Raw genomic sequence first — 20515 nt, 5'->3', positions numbered from 1 at the left:
CCTGACTCCTGTGCCTGCCCCTCCGCCAGGCCCCCATCCCTGCGTCGATTGCCAGAATCAGAATGAATTTGCAGAGCGTTTCCTGGGCGAAATGTGGGCAGAAGTGGGTTGTGGAGTGCGGATCGCCGGTGGTCGGCTCATTTACTTAGTCGAAAATCAAAGTCTGAAGTGTCGGGCGCTGATAAGCATAAATAATTTGTTTAAAACATTTTACTTTCAGCAATTATATTTTGATAAGAAGTGTGTGTGTGCGGGAAAAGCAATAAGAACAATAAACTAGAGTACCATATAAACAAGTGAAGTAATTAAAGTGGGAGAAACCGGGCGGAATTTCGTGTCGACTTGAAATGAAAATTGCATTGATCAAAGGGTTCCCGTGCATGAAGGGTGTCCATCGATCAACCAGCTCATTGTAATGGATCGTCTCGAGGCTGGGTTATGTCATTAGCCAGCCAGGGCACACACAGAGAGAGAGAGAGTTCTCAGAACTCAGATGGTATGGCACTAGGATGAGGCTACTTCATTCTTATCAGGGGAACGCGATGACCTCGCCTGAGGTTTTTGTGGCACGTTATCTTCGGTGGACGGGCCATGTTGTTTACCTAGGATTCCGCAGGTTGCAGTCCATTCATGCCTCGTCTAGTCGGAATTTGTATCTGGAAGATACCAGATTCGCCGACGAGAGGGTGCACTCTCTCTCTCCCTCTCTCTGTTTCAGGAGAAAGAGAGAAGCTGGGCAAACGATCTGTGACTAATGTTACAGCGCGCTGCAGGCACAATACCCAGAAATCCGAGGTCCGCGGAGCGGCTGGCGGTAACCACTTGGCCTGAACTGATAACCATGTGCTGGTCTTGGTGTTGTTTACTTACTCCCGTTCGTTCGCCGGTTCACCCAGAGAGAAATCCACATCGAAGCACACACACACACACACAGATGCGTGCGGAGTATCTGTGAGTGCCAGCGTGTTCGGTTTGACTGATAGCGGAATTGGAACTCACGCGATACAACACACGCTCTCTCCGGCGATTTGCGAGTGTTGGTGAGAGCGGCTGGGGCCGAGTTCGATCATATTTATAAAAGAATCGACCACCGCCAGCTACTCAAGCAGTCGCAGTCGTTCGCCAGAACGTTCAATACCCGCTCGTCGCTGAACAACTAGTAGTATACGCAGAGTTTTGAAAAGTCCTACGGTCAGAATCTCTGGATCCGTAATCGTTTCGCTATTCGCTATTCGAACTAATAGGGAAAACACGCGCAAAGAAAATCGTGCGCGCACACACATGTGCGGCAACTTCATGACGGAACCGGAAAACGCTGCGTGAGAAATCGAAAAATTCCAGTGACCCAAACGCGAACGGTAACGTTTCGAAAGAGAAGCAACAAAAGCCAAATAAGATATATCAGATATATACACTCAACCCGCGCCGCACACATGACAACTGCATTGACCATGGTGAAAACGGGTGGTAAATACGCCAACGGTGAGTAGAACACGCCCCCACCGGAGATCCACTAAGCCCACCTCCAAGCTCCAAGCTCCCATCTCCGATCTCTCCCAGCCAACCACACCATGCATCATATAACAACTGTCCAAAGCACGTGTCTTATGTAAGCGTCGCGATCGTTCGACTTGATCCGAGCTCGTGTTGCCGGAAACCGCTTAATTGGTTCTCTAACAGCACTCCCATATTCCATCTCGATCTCTATCTGAGTGAGTCGCCAGCTCGCTCCATTTCTAGAATCACTACCTTTTTTTGTTGTTTTGTTGAAATGTGCAACTGTTGAATTGTTGAACTGGAAGCGATGCTTCAGCGATTCAGAAATATGTATCTGAAATAATTTTGCAGCTGTACAGACTATAGACGACCTCCACTGCACCGAAATGCATCCTCCGAGATACAATTAAATTTTTTCCTCAATTTATTTACGTGCGTTGTTGTTTTCTTTGATTTTTAGTTACGCTGACAAACAAAATAAAATCACATTTTAGCACTTTCGGGTGATAAAAATAAACAAAAACGAAGAAAAGCGAGAAAATAGAGATAGAATAGAGCGGTGGCAGTGGCAGTATATCTGCGCCAATGAAATTAAGAATTTTAAATAGATCCCCATGTGCCGGGCATGTGGGGGAGGGCGGTGGCATCGGGATGGGCAACCGACAGTTTAGTCAGCTGATAAGCCATAAACCCAAAGACAAATTCACGGCTGTAAACTGGTCCGCCATCTGTACACTTACACGTTCCAAGTGCATGTGCGTCTCCCATAACTTGGTATTTCGCAGGGCCTAACGGTAAACATAATGGTTGGGTGGGTGGGTGGGTGGTGGTATACTCGTAGCGGGAAAAACGACGCTGTAAGCGGCGATTATCTTATCACCGCTCGGATGCCTCCGTCCGCGCCTGGAAAACTCGTCGGTGGTTCCAGTTTTATCGGGGCCCGAGCTATCGGTTATCAATGCGGCACACTTGACTCACTTAGTGCTGTGTGTCCTTCGATTGTCCCGCCCCACTAACGGGCAGAAATGGCGGTGACTGTACCACCGGACCGACCGACCACCGACCGGCAATCAATCAAAATATACGCGAATATACTATAAATGGCCACCAATAAACACTCCAAGCAAGCTGGTGCTCTGCCTTTATGGCGGTTCATAAATGCTGATTGATTTGGCTCGACATGTATATATTCGCCAGAAAATTAGTTTGCAATCGTTATTGTGATCGTTGTCTGATTCTTTTCTGGGCCTCTCCGCCGCGAGACAAAAAGCTCTATATCTTGGCCATAAATTTGACGGGGCATTACGCCTAAGGGGAAAGAAGACATTGCGCAAATAAATTTAAAAACGTGTCAGATAAAGCGTTCTCACACGACCACGAGTCATCGCATTTAACGCGATACAACCGCACAGAAAGATATGGCACGCTTGCGGGGGAAAGAGAGGGGGCGAGCGTCAGAGAGAGAAAGAGTGATATATAGATAGAGGGAGCGCCACTGAACAAGAGGAAATGGAAGTGGAAGTGGAAGAGAGAGCTCAAAGTTCGGACGTCAGTTTGGTTTTCGGACAGCAATTCAAATGTGAAATTACTGGAAACACAGTAAAACTCGTATGGCTTGAATCACCATTTAAGGTCTTATTCAGGGGAAAATATTTATGGGAGTTAAGCTGTACCATCTATGCTATCGAAAAGTCTGGGCAAGACCTGGTTTTTTATCAGCTAAAGTTTTTATCAAAAGTTAATTTTTTGAAATTTTTTATTCCGAAATTCGGAGTATTATCGTTCACTTGAAAGTTAGAAAAATGTATGAAATATCAGATTATACATTTTCAAACTGTAGAGACTTTCGACTGTAGCTGTAATTAATGGTTTGCAATCAAACCCCAGCTCGGGGTTCAATAGACCCCAGTGCCGTGTAAGGCCGCGTTGCAAGGTTGCCAGTGGTGAGGCGGTGTTGCAATGTGCACCACCCTGCCACCGCCTACCGGCTGCCAGCCCACTCCTATTTATAAAGACTAAGCCATTTATGGCGAGCCAAAGTCGGGTTTAAAAATAGCCAAATGCACGAAAACAAATCCGCGTAAGGCAGAGACCAGGCCCGAAAGAGCTGACCATGTGTGTGTACAATGTATGATGATGGCATATGCCGCGGGCGAGGGATCGTCGTCACGTGAGGATCGGCCGATCGATCGGCCGGTTGCCCCGAACAGGTAGTGTGCTTGTGTGATGTGCACATGTATCTTATACTCTATACTTTAGAGGTGGGGTACATATAGTACAGCACCGTCTCGCTGCATTTTACACGGCAATAACAAAGAGGACGTCTCTCAAAGTCCAATGCTCGATTCTCAGTGTTCGCAGCCAAGTTTTGGTCGAGTGGGTGTCTCTGTATACGTGATGTTACCACCCATCTCTCTCTGGCCCGCTGGCAAGTGCGTGCGTGAACAAGATTTTGACATAGTCAAAGTGTTTTATAAATAAACGCGCCCCACATACTTACATGGCTACCAGTTTGGGGCTTACGGAGCGGCCAACTCGCAGAGAAAGAGAGATTGAGAGAAACAGAGAGCTCCGCGCGTTGATTTTGATAAGGGGCCGCAAGAGAGCGAGACGGAGTAAAAGCGCCACATGTGAAGCACGCCCCAACCCCTCACCACCCGTCTCCCCACTTTGTAGACCTTATGGCATAACCAACTGATCCAATCTCTCTTCCCATTACAGAGAAATTCTTCGGGGTGAGGCATGTGCAGTGCATCCTGTGCTTCTTCTGCCTCGCGATGAGCTACGCCTGGCGGGTGAACCTCAGTGTGGCCCTGGTGGCCATGACGGACAACAGCACCAGCCTAGCTCAGAACACCACCAACACCGGAGTGGCGCCCAGCGAGCCCGGTTTTGATTTCTTTAATTCCGAGGTAAGTGCAGGAAATCACAAACAACCGATCTCTAATGATTCGAAACTCTCCAAACGATCTGAAACTTTGTATTCAAATGAATTTCGAGTGGTTACTCATGAAATTTTTTAATCATTACCACAAAATATTACATTAAATCATTTCCGAATGTTACACATTATGTGGTTTTGAGGTTTATCGTTTGAACTTGAAGTTTGTTTTCTTATGCATATCTTTCCTATGATTTGGAGGTTTCTAGAGCAAATCGCAAGTACCCTTTCTTACCAATACTATCCTATTCACAGCGCTACTACAACTTCACCCAGAAGGAGAAGGGCAGCCTGCAGGCCAGTTTCTTCTTTGGCTACATCGTGACCCAGGTGCCAGGTGGCTATATCGCCCAGCGCTATGGAGCCAAGACCATGCTGATGTACGGATTGGGTATAGCCGCTTTGATCACGATGCTCTCGCCGATGTCCCTGCAATTCGGATGGGTCGCCCTTGCTGTGATGCGATTCGTGATGGGCCTGGCCCAGGGTGCAGTGCATCCGGCCACGCATGCTCTGTTGGCCAAGTGGTCGCCCGCGGATGAACGAGGAATGCTGGGAACACTCTGCTACTCGGGCGCACAGTTCGGAACGGTGGTAATGCTGGCCACTAGTGGTTTCATTGCCGACTCCGTCTTGGGCTGGCCGAGTATCTTCTACTTGGGCGGAGCCTGCGGCTTTATTTGGATGGTTTTCTGGTACCTATTCTCGGCCAGCACGCCGGAGGAACACCGTCTGATTTCGCCCGGAGAACTGAAGTACATTACGGATTCGCGTAGCGATGGCAAGATGCAATCCGCCGAGAAACTGGCGCCCACGCCTTGGAAGGCCATCTTTAGTTCCCTGCCCTTCCTGTCCCTCCTGGTGGTGCACTGCACCCACATGTTCGGCTACTGGCTGCTGCTCATGCAGATCCCCACGTACATGAAGAAGATCTACCACGTGGACATAAAGCAGGGTGCGCTGCTTTCCTCCCTTCCCTACATGGTGATGCTGCTGCTCAGCTTCTTCTTCGTCTGGCTATCCAAAGTGCTCCAAAAGAAGGAGGGCATGTCTCTGTCCTTTAACCGGAAGATCTTCAACAGCATTGGCCATTGGATACCCATGCTCTCGCTGATCGCGCTGGGTTATGTGCCAGCGGATAATGCTCCTCTGGCGGTAACGCTGCTCACCCTGACGGTGGGAATCAGCGGAGCCACCTATCTGGGCTTCCAGGTGAACCACATCGATCTGTCCCCGAATTACGCCGGCACGCTGATGGGCATTACGAATTGTGCGGCAAACGTGATGAGTGGAATCGCACCAGTGATCGTGGGACAGATTGTCGTCGATGAGGTGAGTTGGATGGCCCTGATATGGAAGTGAAACCCAATTAATTATCGTTTTTATCTTTAGACAAGTGTAACTGAGTGGCGATTGGTGTTCCTGCTGGCTGCCGCCTTCTACTTCTTGGGCAATCTTCTCTTCGTCATATTTGGACGCACGGAGGTGCAATGGTGGGACTCCCCACGGGACAATAAGGAGGATGCGGAGCAGGGCACGCCTCTGGCGCCCAATGGCCAGGTCAAATAGAGCCTTGGACGGCATGTTCATACCGCATCCAGAATCATCCGGGCTGTTGTTTCTTAGATTCGTAGGCGTAGTTAGTTAGTTAGACACCAGACAAGCTGAAAGTTAACTTTAGTGACGATCGCGTGCTTCCATTAGCGATATTATACGGTAATTGCTTAGTCCTAAGGCAGCGTAAATTATTATTGTTTGCAGTATTTCCATAATGTACATAATCCAAAAAGAAAGAAAGAAAAACAAACTATCAATCAAACCAATTAAACGTGCAACTTGAGAAAACGTTCAGTGTAAATAGGGACAGAGCCCGCGACGAGCTGCAGCATCAACTCTAGTAATTGTTATGTTTTAGTGTTAAGTTAGGCATTAACAAAAACCAAACTTGTGATGAAAAAAGTAAACTAAAAAAGGCAAAAAAGAATAATGAAGACAACACTAGCCATGAATAAAGCAGCTCACTTCGCAGCTGTGACAGAGTCAAAATGTAACGAAATCATTTGTGTTTCATTTGAACTGGGGTTTGAATTTGATAGTCCGCCACTTGCTTGCTATCGATTGAATAGCACTATCAACCCTAATAGAACTATCGAATAGTGGCGTTGAATTATGAGATGTTTTCACTAGTTGGTTTTGGTGAAAAGACCTTTATGTATTCTTTGTTGTTGAATATTAGCTAAGCAATGGGATACTAATATTAATTAGACAGACAGGCTTTTATGTGTGTTATGAAATTTTTAAACGATGTTCAAGTTTTTAACTGCAGACCACCCTAATCTATCGCTGCACTTGTTGGAGCGATAGTGCCGATAGTGCCGCCTCTATCTAAGTGGGCAGCAGCTGGCACTTGTTGTTGTCATCAGCTGTGTTATGTTTAGACGCTAGTTCCATCCATTCCCAGCCGCCCTTAGCAAGTATCCAACGCATCACACAAGTTGGCTACGTGGAAGACACTGCACCTGCAATATGGTGCTGGGATGCCTGCCATGCTGCAATCACAACGGCTACCAGCAGATCGGGAACACGGGTGGGTGGTGACATGACCTTTTGGCCTCTGTTTCCGCATCCTCTGTGGTAATTACGCGCACCTTTTGCAGGTCCTCGGTTCGGAGTGCGTCATCTGCAATGCATCCTGGTGTTTTTCGGACTGGCCGTGGCCTACTCCCTTCGCGTGAATCTCTCCGTGGCCATTGTGGCCATGACGGATCGCAATGCCAGCAATCCGGATTTTCCTGTATGTATGCAGATAAGAGCGCAGAATGAGTCAACAATTATTTTCGCTTGCATTATTTAATGAGGACCACAATTTGAATTTAAATCAACTTATAATTTCGCAGGAATTCGACTGGAATGAGAGTACAAAATCTTACCTGCTTAGTAGCTTCTTCTGGGGCTACGTGGTCACCCAAATACCTGGAGGTTACTTATCCGCCATTTACGGTGCCAAGTACATGCTCTTCTACGGCGTGCTAATCTGCTCCTGTTTGGCCTTGCTAACACCGTTTTGCGCCGTAAACGGTGGCTGGAAATTGGTGGTTGTGCTCCGAGCGGTGCAAGGACTCTGCCAGGGCGTCATTTTTCCCTCGACACATACGTTCCTATCGAAGTGGGCGCCGGCTGAGGAGCGTGGTCGACTGGTGGGCTACACCTACTCGGGCTCCCAGTTTGGCACCGTCGTAATGCTGTCAGTCAGCGGATACATTGCCTCATCCTCACTGGGCTGGCCCAGCACCTTTTACATACCCGGATGCGTCGGTATCGTTTGGTCATTCGTGTGGCTATACCTGTGCTCTAGTACGCCGGCGCAACACCCAACGATAACGCCAAACGAGCGAAGGTTCATTGAGTCCTCTGGGCAGACGAGAAGACCATCGGATGCAGGACGCGAGGAACAGCCACGTCCGCCGACTCCATGGTGGCGCATCTTCACCTCCATACCTTTTCTGGTGCTCGTCCTAGCGCACTGTGCTAACAATTGGGGCTTCTGGACTTTGCTTACGGAGATTCCCACCTTTATGAAGAACGTTCTCGGCATGGACATTAAGAATAATGGACCGCTTTCCGCGCTACCCTACTTCGCCATGATCCTGCTTACCTGTGTTTTCATCTGGTTGTCAGACACACTGAAACAAAGAGGAACAGTAATCCCCTTGGGTTTCTCCAGGAAGTTCTTCAACACGCTGGGTATGTGGCTTCCCATGCTCGCACTTATCGGACTGGGATACATCACCGAGGGTGAGGCCAATGTCCGGCTGGCCATTGGATTACTAACCGCTGCGGTGGCCACCAATTCAGCCACTTATCTGGGCTTCCATGTAAACCACATCGATTTGTCACCGAACTACGCGGGTACACTAATGGGCATTACAAATTGCGCGGCCAATTTTATGAGCATACTGGCACCCCTGATTGTGGGGCTAATAGTCTGGGATGAGGTAGCATAATGGAATTTTATTCCTTAATGGTTTTTAAATGGTTTCTGTTATCCTTTCCAGACAAATCCGGCGCAATGGCGAATAGTATTCTTCTTCACCGCGTTTGTTTACTTTATTGGGAACCTACTGTTTATGCTTTTCGGACGCACAAGGGTTCAACCGTGGAATAGTCGCCCCACAACGAGAACTCCTTCGCCTGGAGGAGGAGGAGAGCGGGAAGAAGGTACTGAGGATCGAGGTCCGCTCATTGGCGCATAAGAAATAAGACAAAACGTGGCCTAAGGATTGGTTGTAGATGTGAAACATTTGTACCTTGAAGGCGAAGCATTCCTTGGAATTGATGAATCGCAATTAGTATCGTATTACTAGTTATACACGCAACACATATTTATGTCTACATATATGCGAAATATATATATATACAATTTACGTATAAAGCATTAAATCCTAGTTTGATTTTTCGTTTCGTTTTTATTGGTATTTGTATTTGCATTGTTTGTACACAATGATGTACATATGGTTAGACTTATATGCTGGCTATGTGGTATCCTGACGTAATGCTAACTCTAAGGTCTACAAACTAATTGTTCTAACTGGAAATATCAAGGGTTTTCAAAAGAGCGCTCAATGCAGGGAAAGTTTCTTAATAGAAATTTCATTTGTGGTTATTGTTAACTTATTCAAAATTCTGTTTAAAAAAATGTATGGAATTATCTTCACTCTTCGATATTTCATTATTCTTTTAAACTGCTTATTTTTAACATATTTGTAGTTAAAGCTAGGTAATTACAGCGGATACGGTTTTGTATTTTGGGCCAACGCAGCTGGAGGAGCTATCCTCCATCGTCCTGGACCCCTGAACCCCATCCGTATCCCCACTGCCCCTATGTACATGATAAATCTTTCCACTTTCCGCTGCCAGAGGAGTGTGCTCAGTGCAGTTTGTGGTTGGCGGGCAGATCTTCGGAACGGATGCATCGTCCGCGGTAGCAGATCTCCGTTTCGGAGGTGACTTTGGTCGACGTGGACGTGGCGTACACCACATGCTCCATCAGATCCTTGTGGAAGCTGTCCTTTTTGCTCTCCGCCACGGTGGCTTCCGTGGTGGTCGCTTCATCCGTTGGCGCTATGGTCGTTGTTTCCGGGGGCGTGACTGGACTGGTTCGTCGGATGCTTGTGTACTCCTGGCGACGCTTGCCTACGGCAGCGAGGGCGGCGGTCACTGCTTCTCCTTCACTTTCCTCTATGGCAAACAGATCGTGCAGTTGCTTCTTCACCTCGGAGAAGATGCTCGGTTGCACCTCCAGATCGTCCACATCCGCTGCCGTGTCCATGCGGCGTGTGGCACTCTCCTCGCTCAAAGGAAGAGTGGAGGTAATGGTGGCCTCCTCAACATCTTGGGCAGTGGTGACCTCGTACTCCTCGGGCGTCGTGGGGGCTGCCACTGTGGTAGTCACAGCCAAAGGTTCTGTCTGGGATTCGGTGGATGGAGTTAATGGAGTCGTTGTTTTGGGTAGCTCCTCCTTTTCGCTGGCTGCTTGAAGAGCATTGTAGAGCTGAGGTCCTAGATTCTGGGACTCTGCCGTCTCGAAGTTTTCTGAGTTATCCGAGCCAGATAAGCGATTCTTTTTCTGCCACTTGCCACGTCTGCTTAGGCGACTAAAAGTAGTGCTGGTGGTTTCAGTGGTCGACTCCTCGGGGGCTTTGCCCATCACTTCCTCTAAAAGCTCGGCAAAGGATTTCTCTGGCCTAAAAATATGTATTTAGTGTATTGTTCGATATATAAAACCACAGTTCTTACTTTAGATTGGGTGCCATGATAGTGGTGCGCTGAACGGATGATCCACCAAGATCAGCAGCAACATTAATATCATAGGTCTCTGGCTGATTGGTTGGACCTGCGGTCACAATCTCCGGTTCACTCTCGAAGTTATGGGTTTCCGTTTTGTATTTGGGACTCAATGGCTTGAAGCTGTTCGAGTTTGAGTTGCTGTTGGCTGTTTCCGAGGATGGCGACCACTGGGATTCCTGACCTTCCAGTTGAAAGGGTTGTTTGTAGCGACGACGATGGGTGATGGGAGACTAATGGGTAACTTATATTAAAAGGAGTTTTAATATGATTTATCAAACGCGCATACCACTGTGGCTTCCTTTTCCTTTGGCTCTTGGTTGTTGTAGCGGCTCAGCTTGCGGAGATGGCTCTTCTGGGTAACGGGTTCGGATTCCTCCTCGGGCGCCACTGTCGAAGAGGAGGCAGGATGAGTTGGGCGACGCTGTCGCTGACGCACCTTAACCACTCGACGGGGTGGCAGACGGGAACGGATCTTAAGAAATTAATTCATTTATAACCTGTTTTAAAATTTGTAAATATAAGATCTTACCGATGGCCTATCCTCAGCGGGTGTGGTGGAGGTAACTGGTGTCTCTGTGGTTGTGGTTGTACGCAGACGAGGATAGTTTCTCCTCACGAACGGCGAGCGACGCGTGGTTGTAGTCAATGGAGCCTCAGTGGTTGTAGTGGTTGTGGTCGTGGTGGTTGATGGAGTTGTTGTGGCCAGAGTGGTGTAGATCGGGCTCACCTCGTTGCGCACGATGGCCTCTGTTGGATTAAGATCCTCTTGGTTGGGGAAGTAACCCGGTCCATAGTTATCCTTTGAGAACTCTTGGTAGTGCTGAGCAATCTGCATGGGTTCCAAAAGATTGGCGGGAAAGACGCTCTGCTCGTTGCCACCATCGATACTGTTGCTAGGGGTCACCGTGTAGACTTGCTGGGACTCCGATGCAGGTCCTTCGGTGGTGGCCTGGACATCGTAGGAACTGGGAATGGCGGTGGGACTGGTGGGTCGCCTAGATGGGGCCTTGAATACCGGATAGTTTTGCTTGAGCACATCCCGCTGGTAGTCAATGTCCTGATCTTCCTGTGGCTTGCCGTTCTTTGAGCCCTTCCTGGTCTTGGTTTTCAGAGTTTGGCGCTCCTCCGTTGTGGGCCTATAGCGGATGCGATTGGGATTGCGGATGAGTGGGTTCCGGGCACTATTGGGACGACGGGTGGGAGTCACTGCTGATTCCTCGCCACCATCTCCGCTGCCGGTGGAGGCATCTGGCGCGGTGGTTCCTCGGCTGCTATATGGCCTTCTGATTCGGTGAGTGGGCTGTTTGTTGCTGGACTCGGATTCCGAATAGGAAACAGAGGAGGTAACCTTGGTCACAGCTGGCTTACGAGTGCGCAGCACAGGTCTCCTGGTTGGTCGCGTTTCCGGTTCCGGTTCGGCCAATGGAGTGGTTGGAATTGGGGGCTGCAACTTGTCCTTCTCCTGCAGATTGTTAACCAGTCCGGGAATATCAGGAGTCAATGGCGGCAGCTCCGACGGAACATGGTAGGGATTTGGTTCATATTCCACATTGCTGTTTTCCAGAATCTCGTTTTGAACTTGGTTATAGCTGGGGCGATGGTTAAGTGGCCCCTGCTGATTTACACTGTTATAGCCCACATCCGATGTGGTCACAGGGACGGCAGCAGGTGTGTACTGATTCAACCTGTGCTTGGTCTTGATCCTCTGAGTTGTTGTGGTTGTCGGCAGAGGAGCCTCATAGTCTGCAATGCTGGGAGTATATTCGAAGGGAGGATTTGTGGTGTGAGGACGTTGGCGGAAGGCATCCTGTTGACGGAAGTACTGCTTCATGCGGAGCTCCTCCTCAGCCGTGGACGCAGTTGGAGGGCGGGTAGTTAGTCGCGGAAGTTGCTCTTGCACTGGTTGCTGAACATACTGGGGATACAATTGGCCACTGGAGCCAGGGAACTCGATCTGTGGTCGCGTGCTGTACGTGAACAGGGATTGCGGAGCAGCCGTCGTCGAAGTGGTTGATGTGGTGGTCGACGTGGATGTGCTGGAAGTGGAACTGGTGGTTGGCTTGCTGCCCAGGGTTTTGAAGAAGTCATCCCCTCCAATTTGGTTGAGCGAATCGAAGGGATCCTGACTTTGGGCTTTGGTTGGCGACGGACGGTAGATGGATTGCTGCTGCTGCTGCTGCACCTGGACATTCTGGGGTCGCTTCTTCTTATGCCTCTCCTGCTTGGTGGGAACCTTTGGCGAGCTTACTTCCTGGATGCCGTCCTGCACATAATAATAGCTGAACTTGTTGCCCCGCTCGGGTACTTGTCCTTGAGCCTGGGTCTGCGATTGTGTGGTAGTCTCGAATGGATTGCGGGTACTACTAACCGTGGCATAGGGACGTTGGGGGCGCGGAGCAGGTGATATTTGCTGGCTGGCAGCGATATCCTTAGCCATGTTAATCACAATAGAGCCTACATGGGGTTCTGGTAGCAGGATCTTATTGAAGCCATTGGGTGTGCGGTAACTTAAAGGCGCCACAAAGAAGGAGACATCACTCAAATCGCGATTGGAGGTGAGTTGCGACAGATAAGGCAGGTCGAACTTTACATAGCCATCGGGAATGGGCATGCCAGCAGGGCCCACAAAGATTTCCGGTGTCTGCTTGGTGGGTGAATCAATTACGGAGATGCTGTGCGCATTCCTCAGGGCTGCAACTACATCCGTTTGAGAGGGACGAGAGCTGGATCGCAACAGAAACATGGCCAATGGAGGCTGATGGGCTTTCGGCTTGGGCTTGGCTGTAGTGAATTGCGTCTGAGTTTGCGATTGCAGCTGAGGCTGTGGCTGTCTATAGTTTTGGAAGATGCTCTGGGGCTGGCTGGTGGTGGTGCTAGGTCGGGTGGTCGTTCCCGAGCTAAAGAAATCACTACCCACACTGGGATCCTGGGTGTAGAACTGGTTGATTTGATAAGGATTCACGGCGGGCAGGCCAGGATTCACATTGAATTTGTTCACCTCGAAGTTGGAGTTCGATCCGGATCCCGATTGCTGACGCTGCTGGTTGTACAGAGTATCGTACGGTACATAGAGCAACTGGACATCCTGATCTCGGGAGGAAGATGGAGCAGACGACGGAGCCTTATTCGATCCGAAGAGCGTCTCAGCTTCAGGATCCACCGGAAAGACTTGTGGGGTCACACTCTGCAGTGAAGCTTGTGTGGGCAAGGGTTTTCCAAGTGTTTTCGGAGGAAGGATGTCCTGGATGTAGTTTTGCTGATGGAGTGGCTTGTTTAAAGCCTGAGCCAAGGGCTTTTGGGAGCCCAGCGAGTGGAAATCGGCACCAAAAGGCTGACTCTGCTGTTGTCCGAAGAGAGATGGAGGACTGAAGAGCTGAGATGGACTTGGGAATCCTGGCGCTCCTGCTCCGAAGGTGTGCTGAATCTGGTACCCCGTTTGAAGGGTGGGTGGTGCCTGAGCCTGTCCCTCACTGTTACCATGGAAGGGCATCTCGAACTTGAAGAATGACTGCGACGTGGGCTCTTGTCCGCCAACTCCAGACGCCTTTAGCGTAGCGGGTGGTGGTGGTGGCGCCTGACGAAGCGGCAGAGCCTGGCCCGCTCCATTGGGATACCGCTGGAACTGGAAGGGATAGTCGAACTGGGAGCCCGTCTTGGTCAGATCACCGAAACGCGCGCTGGGTGGAAAGGTTTGCGAGTAGGTCAACACCCGTCCATTTCCCGTGCGATCCTTGCTGCCATCCAGCGGCTGAGCCAAGGGCACCCAGTCCAGTGAGTCCGTATCAGATGTGGCCACATTCTCCAGTTGACGCGACCATTTGGAGGAGGATTCTTGGTTTTGAGCCAGACTAGCCGTGGCCAATAAGCACAGCCAGGCGGCGGTGAGTTGCATGCCTCGCTTCATAGCTTAAGTGCCTGAAAGTATTTAATAAGAATAAGGATTTGATGAAACAAAATTCTAGTTTTATCATAGCTTTTATATCCGCATTAATGTAGATTGGCTAATAAGATAAATTGTCTTTTACACGCAAAGCATGACATTATAAAATTCCAATTTTGGAAACAAACCAAAAGCAAGAGGTCACCTGCTGCTTGCTCGTATCGAAACCAACTTGTAATAAGGTAGTTCCGATGAAGTTTCAATTCAACCCACAATTATCTGAATTTCACAATGCAAATACTGAAAACATTAATGAAGTGTACATTGTGATTTTTGGGCCAATCGAAAGGTCACAAATGCTGGTTCCAATACCGAAAATGCCAAAAAACTATAATGCCAAGATCTCGAAAGCGGAACACTCAGAACCGGTAACTAATTGTCCCTTGTAATTATACAAATCCAAATGCAAATTCGCCAAGTTCTTTGAATGGCTAATGAGTTCATTTCCCATAGGCTACGATTGCCCCACCCACAAACCCAAGGTCGCAGTTAAATTATAAGCTCGATTCTGGGCGTATTTGCATCTTTCACGATCGCAGGTGACTGGAGGGGATCAAGTGAAAGGTTTCTCCCCGTTTCGCTGGCTGGCCGGGTTGTAAATCAAGAGATAATTGCCGGGGTCTTGGTCTTCGCTACGGCATCTGGATTGCAGTCGATTGGTTTGCTGGTGTGGCAAGTGTAACTGTCGGTGCAACTGGTCGACGAGCGGACTGTGGCCATAACTGCTCCGGCAGCCAAGTGGCCATAATTGTGCGCTTGTTTTCATTTGGCCAATGCGAGAAATTGCAATACTTAAGGCGAAATGGCAGTTCGCTGTGGCTTTTGGCTTGGCTTTGGTAATGCGCCATTGGGTAGCCATGATCCATGAAACGCGATCAATGATCGGCGACAGATTTCCTCATTGCAAAACCGTTTTGCATACGGCTGGGATGCTAATTGCGTCATCAGTCGGCGTAATCATTAAGTAGTTTCTTCGATTTTTGTTGATGGACCCAGAGCGAGGACGCCAGAAGATTCGACATATGAATATGAAAACGAAAGTGAGTCTGGCAAGCAACTGACCAAACCTGATAATTGACCACTGACCACTACCACTGGCCAAGTGAGCGCACAACTCCAGCACTTTCGTTTTCACTTTTCCACTGAATTAATCGCACATATGCCCCCAACGAACGGATGCCGCATTAAATGGGTTAAACGAAAGCAAAAGTCCGCAAAAAGCAGAAAAAATAACGCGAAATATATATCGTAACAGCTTCGAAAAACGGAACTTGCAGCGGTGCAGCAAAACGGGAGAGCACTGTCTACAGGTGGCACAGTGAAAGAAGAAAGTTCATTCGGCGGCCAGCTATTAAATGGGTACCGCCAGCCAGAGCGGGATGGCAGGAAAATAATAAAAATTGGACTCACTTTGCGGTCAATATTTCGTACCGCCGCAACTACGAAAAAACCAGTTATCAAAAGGTTCAACAAAGCAAACAACGTCACACCTCAGTGGGTTTTTTAGTTTTTTTTCTTTTATTTCCAAAGAGGCGGACTGCACTTGAAATCTACGGCGATCATCGAAAGTGAAATGTGACAATGCCCTCGGAAAAGGCGAAATGTATGGGCTCCAGGTAACTCGAAATTTTAAATTTCCCTTTCATTTTGGAGCACACACACATCCATTTTGGAATCGAAGCGGACTTTCCTCGCTGACGGGGGCGTGTCTGTGGTTGTCTCCCGGATTAATCGTTTTTGGTAACTGTCCAAAAGCCACAGAGCCGGATGTAAACAAGCTAAGAGTTAAGCCGCTTAGATCTGCTCTGCAGTACATGAAGGGATTATGGTGTATGCCTCCTGGCATTGACATTGTTTCATCGCTTTGCTGATCATTTGGGTGTGATTTAATTGGATTACCTGTGTCCACACCCTGATACACCACACCACACCATCTAATCCGCGGGGGAGGCGACAAGGTCACTGCGGCTCCATTGTAGACTTACCATAAACAGCGGCAGCAGTCGACAGCTAACTAACTTGGCCCAAAGATCGTGGAGGTAACTGCAAAGCAAAGCGAAACAATATATCATTAGTTGGCAGGCGGACGAGTAATTAAAAGGGATGCAAATGCTTGGGATTACAAGATGTGTTATTTTCGGTGTGGCAATGCCACCTGCAGACACGTTCGTATCTCGGTTTCTAGAGCTATATATCTGGCTTTAATTGCATCTGGAGGCTGCAGTGCTGGCCACGCTTAGTTGGCCAAACATAAAACGCAAAAAACACATCTACTTTAAGGGGATTTTTCCTCTATTTTTTTTTTTTGGAAACGCCTGCGGATCTGCAGCTGGTTTACTAGAGCGCAGAAAACCAAGAATGTGCGTGACCCAAGTGACTCACTATTGGCAATCCAATTGAAACTGTGCCAACTGTCCGCCAAAAACTTGCACAACTCACAAATTAAATATTGAATGATTGTATCGCTCGGGTGCTGAAATCGCTGATCTTTCAGTTACAGTTATGGCCAATTAGCGTGACTGGCTAACGATAAGTCTGCGATTGATGGCCACCCTATCCATATACTGCATGCATATTGTTTTTGCTGCTGGGCCGCCGAACGCATAAATTATGCAGAGCCAATGAACTCGTCGCCAAACAGAAAATGCAGAGAAATACGAATCCGAAACGAAAGCGACAATGAAATGCACTTTTCTGTCTGATGGCTGCTATTGCTAGGGGGCGTTGCTAGCCAAACCTGCCGGAAAGAGCCACTCGATACCAGAAGGAAAACAAACGGAAAAACACTGATTTCTTGTTCGACTAATTCCTCAAATTTTATGCCACAGCGACCTCGAAGAAATGTTTGAAATTATTAAACAAAATGTAAATTTCACGCAACGCAGAAAAATGAAAAAACAAAAACTTTCATTTCTCGCTGCTTTCCAAATGAGGTAAGTGCCTGTTTAGCTGGCGGAGGTGGCTTTTTGGTTTTGGTTTGGTATTGGCGGCACCTGCTCAGCAAACCAAAACATGCCGCGAGCATTTAGCTTGCGTAATCCCAAGAATTTATGCTCGAGCATTTGAAAGCGAAAGTATTTCTCCCTCGACATTTTGGTATGCGGGGGCGCCGTGGTTGTGCAACACGTAATAAAAGCCGGATAACCGGATACCAGCGAAATTAGGGCCTTAAATATCACTTATCACCTGGACATCGCAAATCGAATTGCGCAAATGATGGGCCAAGCTAATTACAAAACTATTGCCACAGTCGCCGTCGCCACTGAGCCGCAGAAAAGTGTCCCAAAACAATGTGACAATTGCAACAGAGCAGTACTTAAGGTAGCTGCTACTAGCTACTCTATATATATGAAAAACTATAAAGCAAGCGCTGACAAAACAAAGCAGCCGCCAACTGGAGCAGCTGAAGAAAGCAAGAGTGGCTCGGCAAACGTATAGCCACAAGTACCCGTACTTGTTGGCCACGTCTCGAGTGTGGGGCTCATTCTGGCCCAGACCAAACCAGACTTGTGCAACTCGGCAACTTGGCGAGGGTATCCACATAAACCGCCTGCCGCAGATAGATATATATATACATATACACAGATATATGTGTGCCCAGATGAACATTAGCAATCAATCCACATCCGTGACCAAGACACGGAGTGTGAGAAAAAATTCAGTAGGCCAAGATACTTCAACTTGTCGGTCTAGAAGGAAAACACAGAGACAAAACGGAGCAAAAAGCCCCAAATGGTTGCCTTGCTCTGCCAGCCGGGTGCTGACTAATCAACTGTGTGGGTATTCCAGGGGTGCCGAAGGAGGATCAGGGGGTCTTACGGAGGCCGTACATGCAACTGCAAATCACGATTTAGATCCAGCGAACCAGCAATAAATGCCCGGCCTGGAAGCCATTTGAATTGATTTCGTTTTTACCTCCGCTTAAATGCACTTTGAATCTGATATTGCTGAATGCATGGCAATTACTCACATTTAGAATTCAGTGCGTGTCACTAGTGCGAGATAATTATGGTTTTGAAAGACCGCTGGGCATAATCGATATTGATCTTTGGAATTAATATTCTCTATGAAATTAATATTCTCTATCTCATTTGGGATAATTTAGGTTGTAATACAAGCAAAGGTATGGTTGCATTGATTTCCCAATTCGTGAGTAATCAACACCAAAACTTGCGCGCATTAGGATCTGCAACGCATTCCATCGAACAAAGCCAACTAATGAAGCAAGTTTGTGTCTTAAGTCTTTTGTTTGGCCCGCTGAGAAAGTCGTAATCCGGGCTCAACGCTTGACAAATTGAACATTATGTGGTTGAGTAATTGAAAGCCGTGAAAGACGAAGACCACACGGGTAGGATCGCTGGGCACGTGCTAAGTGACGAGTGATGGAAGCTTCTGCAGCTACGCAAAGTCATTCGCACGTTTCACTTTCATCGCAGGGTAGGGGGGAGGGTTAGGAACATGAATTGGCGGTGGAGGAGGCCAGTGGCAAATAAACACATCAGGCGCCACATTAAGACATGACAATAAAGAAAAAGTGAGTCTGAGGCAGTATTATATTTTCTTGACACTTTCGCGAGTTTTGTTTCGCCACTGCCCCCCTCACCACCCCGCTGCCAGCCATCCCTCTTTTATATCGACTGGCATTGGCCGATGCGGCGGCTACGTGATTTCAGCCAGCTGCCAAAGGCTACGATGTGGACTTTGCTGGACGTGGGACAGGCAATTGGCCGGCCGGCGGCCATCGCCTGCGTTTATTGTAATTAGAAAGTATTTAATTTCGAAAACGCTGTCCGCTCGCACATAAAAAAACAAAGTTCGCATAAATATAAATAAAGAAATACATATAAAACGAAAAAGACGCTACGGCGTAATTTATGATTTCCCTCCTCTGTTGTTTGCCCTCATGTTAAAATGACAAGCAAACGAATAAGTGCACACATTAGTTCCGTTAAAGATCAGATGCCACATCGAAGATTAGGGAAGAGAAATGTCTGGCCCTCGGAAGTGGGGTCTGTATGCAAATTGGCCTGATAAACAAGATTTTTCTTGTACGGAACATAAAATTTCTCCAGGTGAAAATTGGGTTAATGAAGTGGCAATGGAGATGGACTTAGAGATGTAGATGGAAAACCCAAACGAACCCACAGAATACTGATGGACCAGTTTCTTTTCTTTTGGTCAGGGGTCTGGCCACCTTATCTTTTAACGAGGAAGTCTGCCCATAAAGCTTGACTCAACTTGACTCTCTAGAGGATGGACGGCTGTTTGGTTGGATGTATGGTCCATAAGTCTTTGGGCAAACAAATTGCATGCCAGTTAACGAGTGTCGGTGGGCAAAAACAAAATGAAATTTCCAAATAATTAGAGCATGAAAAAATAAACAGCAAAATTGCCAAGACAGCCGAATGCGTTGAGTGTGTGGTTAGTTGAATGGAGAGCTGAAATTTCTATTCGCCTTTTTTGGCAAAAAAAAAAAATAAATAAATAAATAACAAATAAAAACACCACTTACCACTCTTCTCTATCGTTTTTTTCTTCTTCTTCCTGAGCGGCGGCTGTTGTTTCTCTTTCACTTGGCTTAATTTAATTAAGATACTAACTGGCCCAACTTGCCAAATTAGCAGCAATTCAAGCGTTTTACTTTTATTTTTGTATATTATTTATATTTTCGATGTTTGTTGAAATTCACTTTGACTTTATCCACTTGAGACGGCAGGAAGCTCACGCACTTTCGGCAAAAGATGCAAAATCAAATGTCGCTGGTACCACTGTGCGTATACTCAATGCGTATGAGTGTTACACTTACAAATCAAGTTATTACTATCTTGCGTTTACAGTTAGCCGGAGCTGGTTTTTAGCCGCGTCTGCATCGTTGGCGTGCCGTTAACAGACTGAAGAAATGAAAAGCGTCGCGGGCCAAAGTAAGTAAGAGTGGTTCGCTCGTGGTTTTCATCCAACTGCCTCCGTCGAAGTCGACGCTGGCAGAGCAGTTAGCAGATCAGTAGACAGCGCAGTCGCAGCCAGCGTCAACGGCGCAACTAAAGCGGCTTTAACAGCTTTTGGGCCAACAAAAGACTTGGTCAAAAAGAGCTGTATAGCTCCTAGCTGAAAAGATCCTCCAATGATTTGTTGTGGTTAATTGAAATTAACGAAACGGGGATGGGGATAGAGATTTGCAAAGGGGGAGTGTCCACAAGAATGCACTAAATGCAAATCAAGTCGGCCATAAATGCTAACGTGTTTTAGCGTTAGTTGCGGCGATGCTGTTCCAGTTTTGCAATCTTTGCGGG

At 47.8% G+C, this 20515-nt stretch overlaps 3 protein-coding genes across 3 annotated transcripts; 2 read left to right on the top strand and 1 right to left on the bottom strand.

Moving 5' to 3' along the window:
• Positions 1 to 1080: 1080 nt before the first annotated feature.
• LOC6735181 (putative inorganic phosphate cotransporter) lies at positions 1081 to 6494 on the top strand. The gene is made up of 4 exons (XM_016181596.3): positions 1081 to 1482; positions 4219 to 4409; positions 4694 to 5770; positions 5831 to 6494. The coding sequence occupies exons 1-4, from the start codon at positions 1434 to 1436 to the stop codon at positions 6005 to 6007; spliced, it is 1494 nt and encodes a 497-aa protein (XP_016028465.1). The 5' UTR covers positions 1081 to 1433; the 3' UTR covers positions 6008 to 6494.
• A 328-nt stretch (positions 6495 to 6822) lies between these two features.
• Positions 6823 to 8878, top strand: LOC6735180 (putative inorganic phosphate cotransporter). The gene is made up of 4 exons (XM_016181597.2): positions 6823 to 7025; positions 7096 to 7232; positions 7336 to 8433; positions 8494 to 8878. Exons 1-4 carry the CDS (start codon positions 6965 to 6967, stop codon positions 8689 to 8691), a joined length of 1494 nt encoding a protein of 497 aa, XP_016028464.1. The 5' UTR covers positions 6823 to 6964; the 3' UTR covers positions 8692 to 8878.
• Positions 8879 to 8884: 6 nt separating this feature from the next.
• On the bottom strand, positions 8885 to 20139 carry LOC6735179 (mucin-5AC). Its single transcript, XM_016168441.3, has 6 exons — positions 19738 to 20139; positions 16211 to 16268; positions 10815 to 14200; positions 10572 to 10757; positions 10235 to 10515; positions 8885 to 10182 (listed from the first exon to the last, which is right to left on the bottom strand). The coding sequence occupies exons 3-6, from the start codon at positions 14187 to 14189 to the stop codon at positions 9366 to 9368; spliced, it is 4659 nt and encodes a 1552-aa protein (XP_016028463.1). The 5' UTR covers positions 14190 to 14200; positions 16211 to 16268; positions 19738 to 20139; the 3' UTR covers positions 8885 to 9365.
• Positions 20140 to 20515: the final 376 nt, after the last annotated feature.

This window comes from Drosophila simulans, chromosome 2R (assembly GCF_016746395.2).
Source record: "Drosophila simulans strain w501 chromosome 2R, Prin_Dsim_3.1, whole genome shotgun sequence".
NCBI classification, from domain to species: Eukaryota; Metazoa; Arthropoda; class Insecta; order Diptera; family Drosophilidae; genus Drosophila; species Drosophila simulans.
The sequence above is the reverse complement of the archived record's forward strand: the minus strand, read 5'-3'. Positions and strand labels throughout refer to the sequence as shown.

Bases quoted from the DNA above. Each gene is read 5' to 3' on its own strand.
- LOC6735179 (XM_016168441.3), bottom strand. From the start codon at position 14,189: ATGAAGCGAGGCATGCAACTCACCGCCGCCTGGCTGTGCTTATTGGCC. The intron at 10,758-10,814 runs GTAAGATCTTAT...TAATTTCTTAAG, and splicing joins CCGCTGAGGATAGGCCATCG to ATCCGTTCCCGTCTGCCACC. The intron at 10,516-10,571 runs GTATGCGCGTTT...GTTACCCATTAG, and splicing joins AGGAAAAGGAAGCCACAGTG to TCTCCCATCACCCATCGTCG.
- LOC6735180 (XM_016181597.2), top strand. From the start codon at position 6,965: ATGGTGCTGGGATGCCTGCCATGCTGCAATCACAACGGCTACCAGCAG. The intron at 7,233-7,335 runs GTATGTATGCAG...ATAATTTCGCAG, and splicing joins CCAGCAATCCGGATTTTCCT to GAATTCGACTGGAATGAGAG. The intron at 8,434-8,493 runs GTAGCATAATGG...TATCCTTTCCAG, and splicing joins GGCTAATAGTCTGGGATGAG to ACAAATCCGGCGCAATGGCG.
- LOC6735181 (XM_016181596.3), top strand. From the start codon at position 1,434: ATGACAACTGCATTGACCATGGTGAAAACGGGTGGTAAATACGCCAAC. The intron at 1,483-4,218 runs GTGAGTAGAACA...TTCCCATTACAG, and splicing joins GGGTGGTAAATACGCCAACG to AGAAATTCTTCGGGGTGAGG. The intron at 4,410-4,693 runs GTAAGTGCAGGA...TCCTATTCACAG, and splicing joins TTGATTTCTTTAATTCCGAG to CGCTACTACAACTTCACCCA.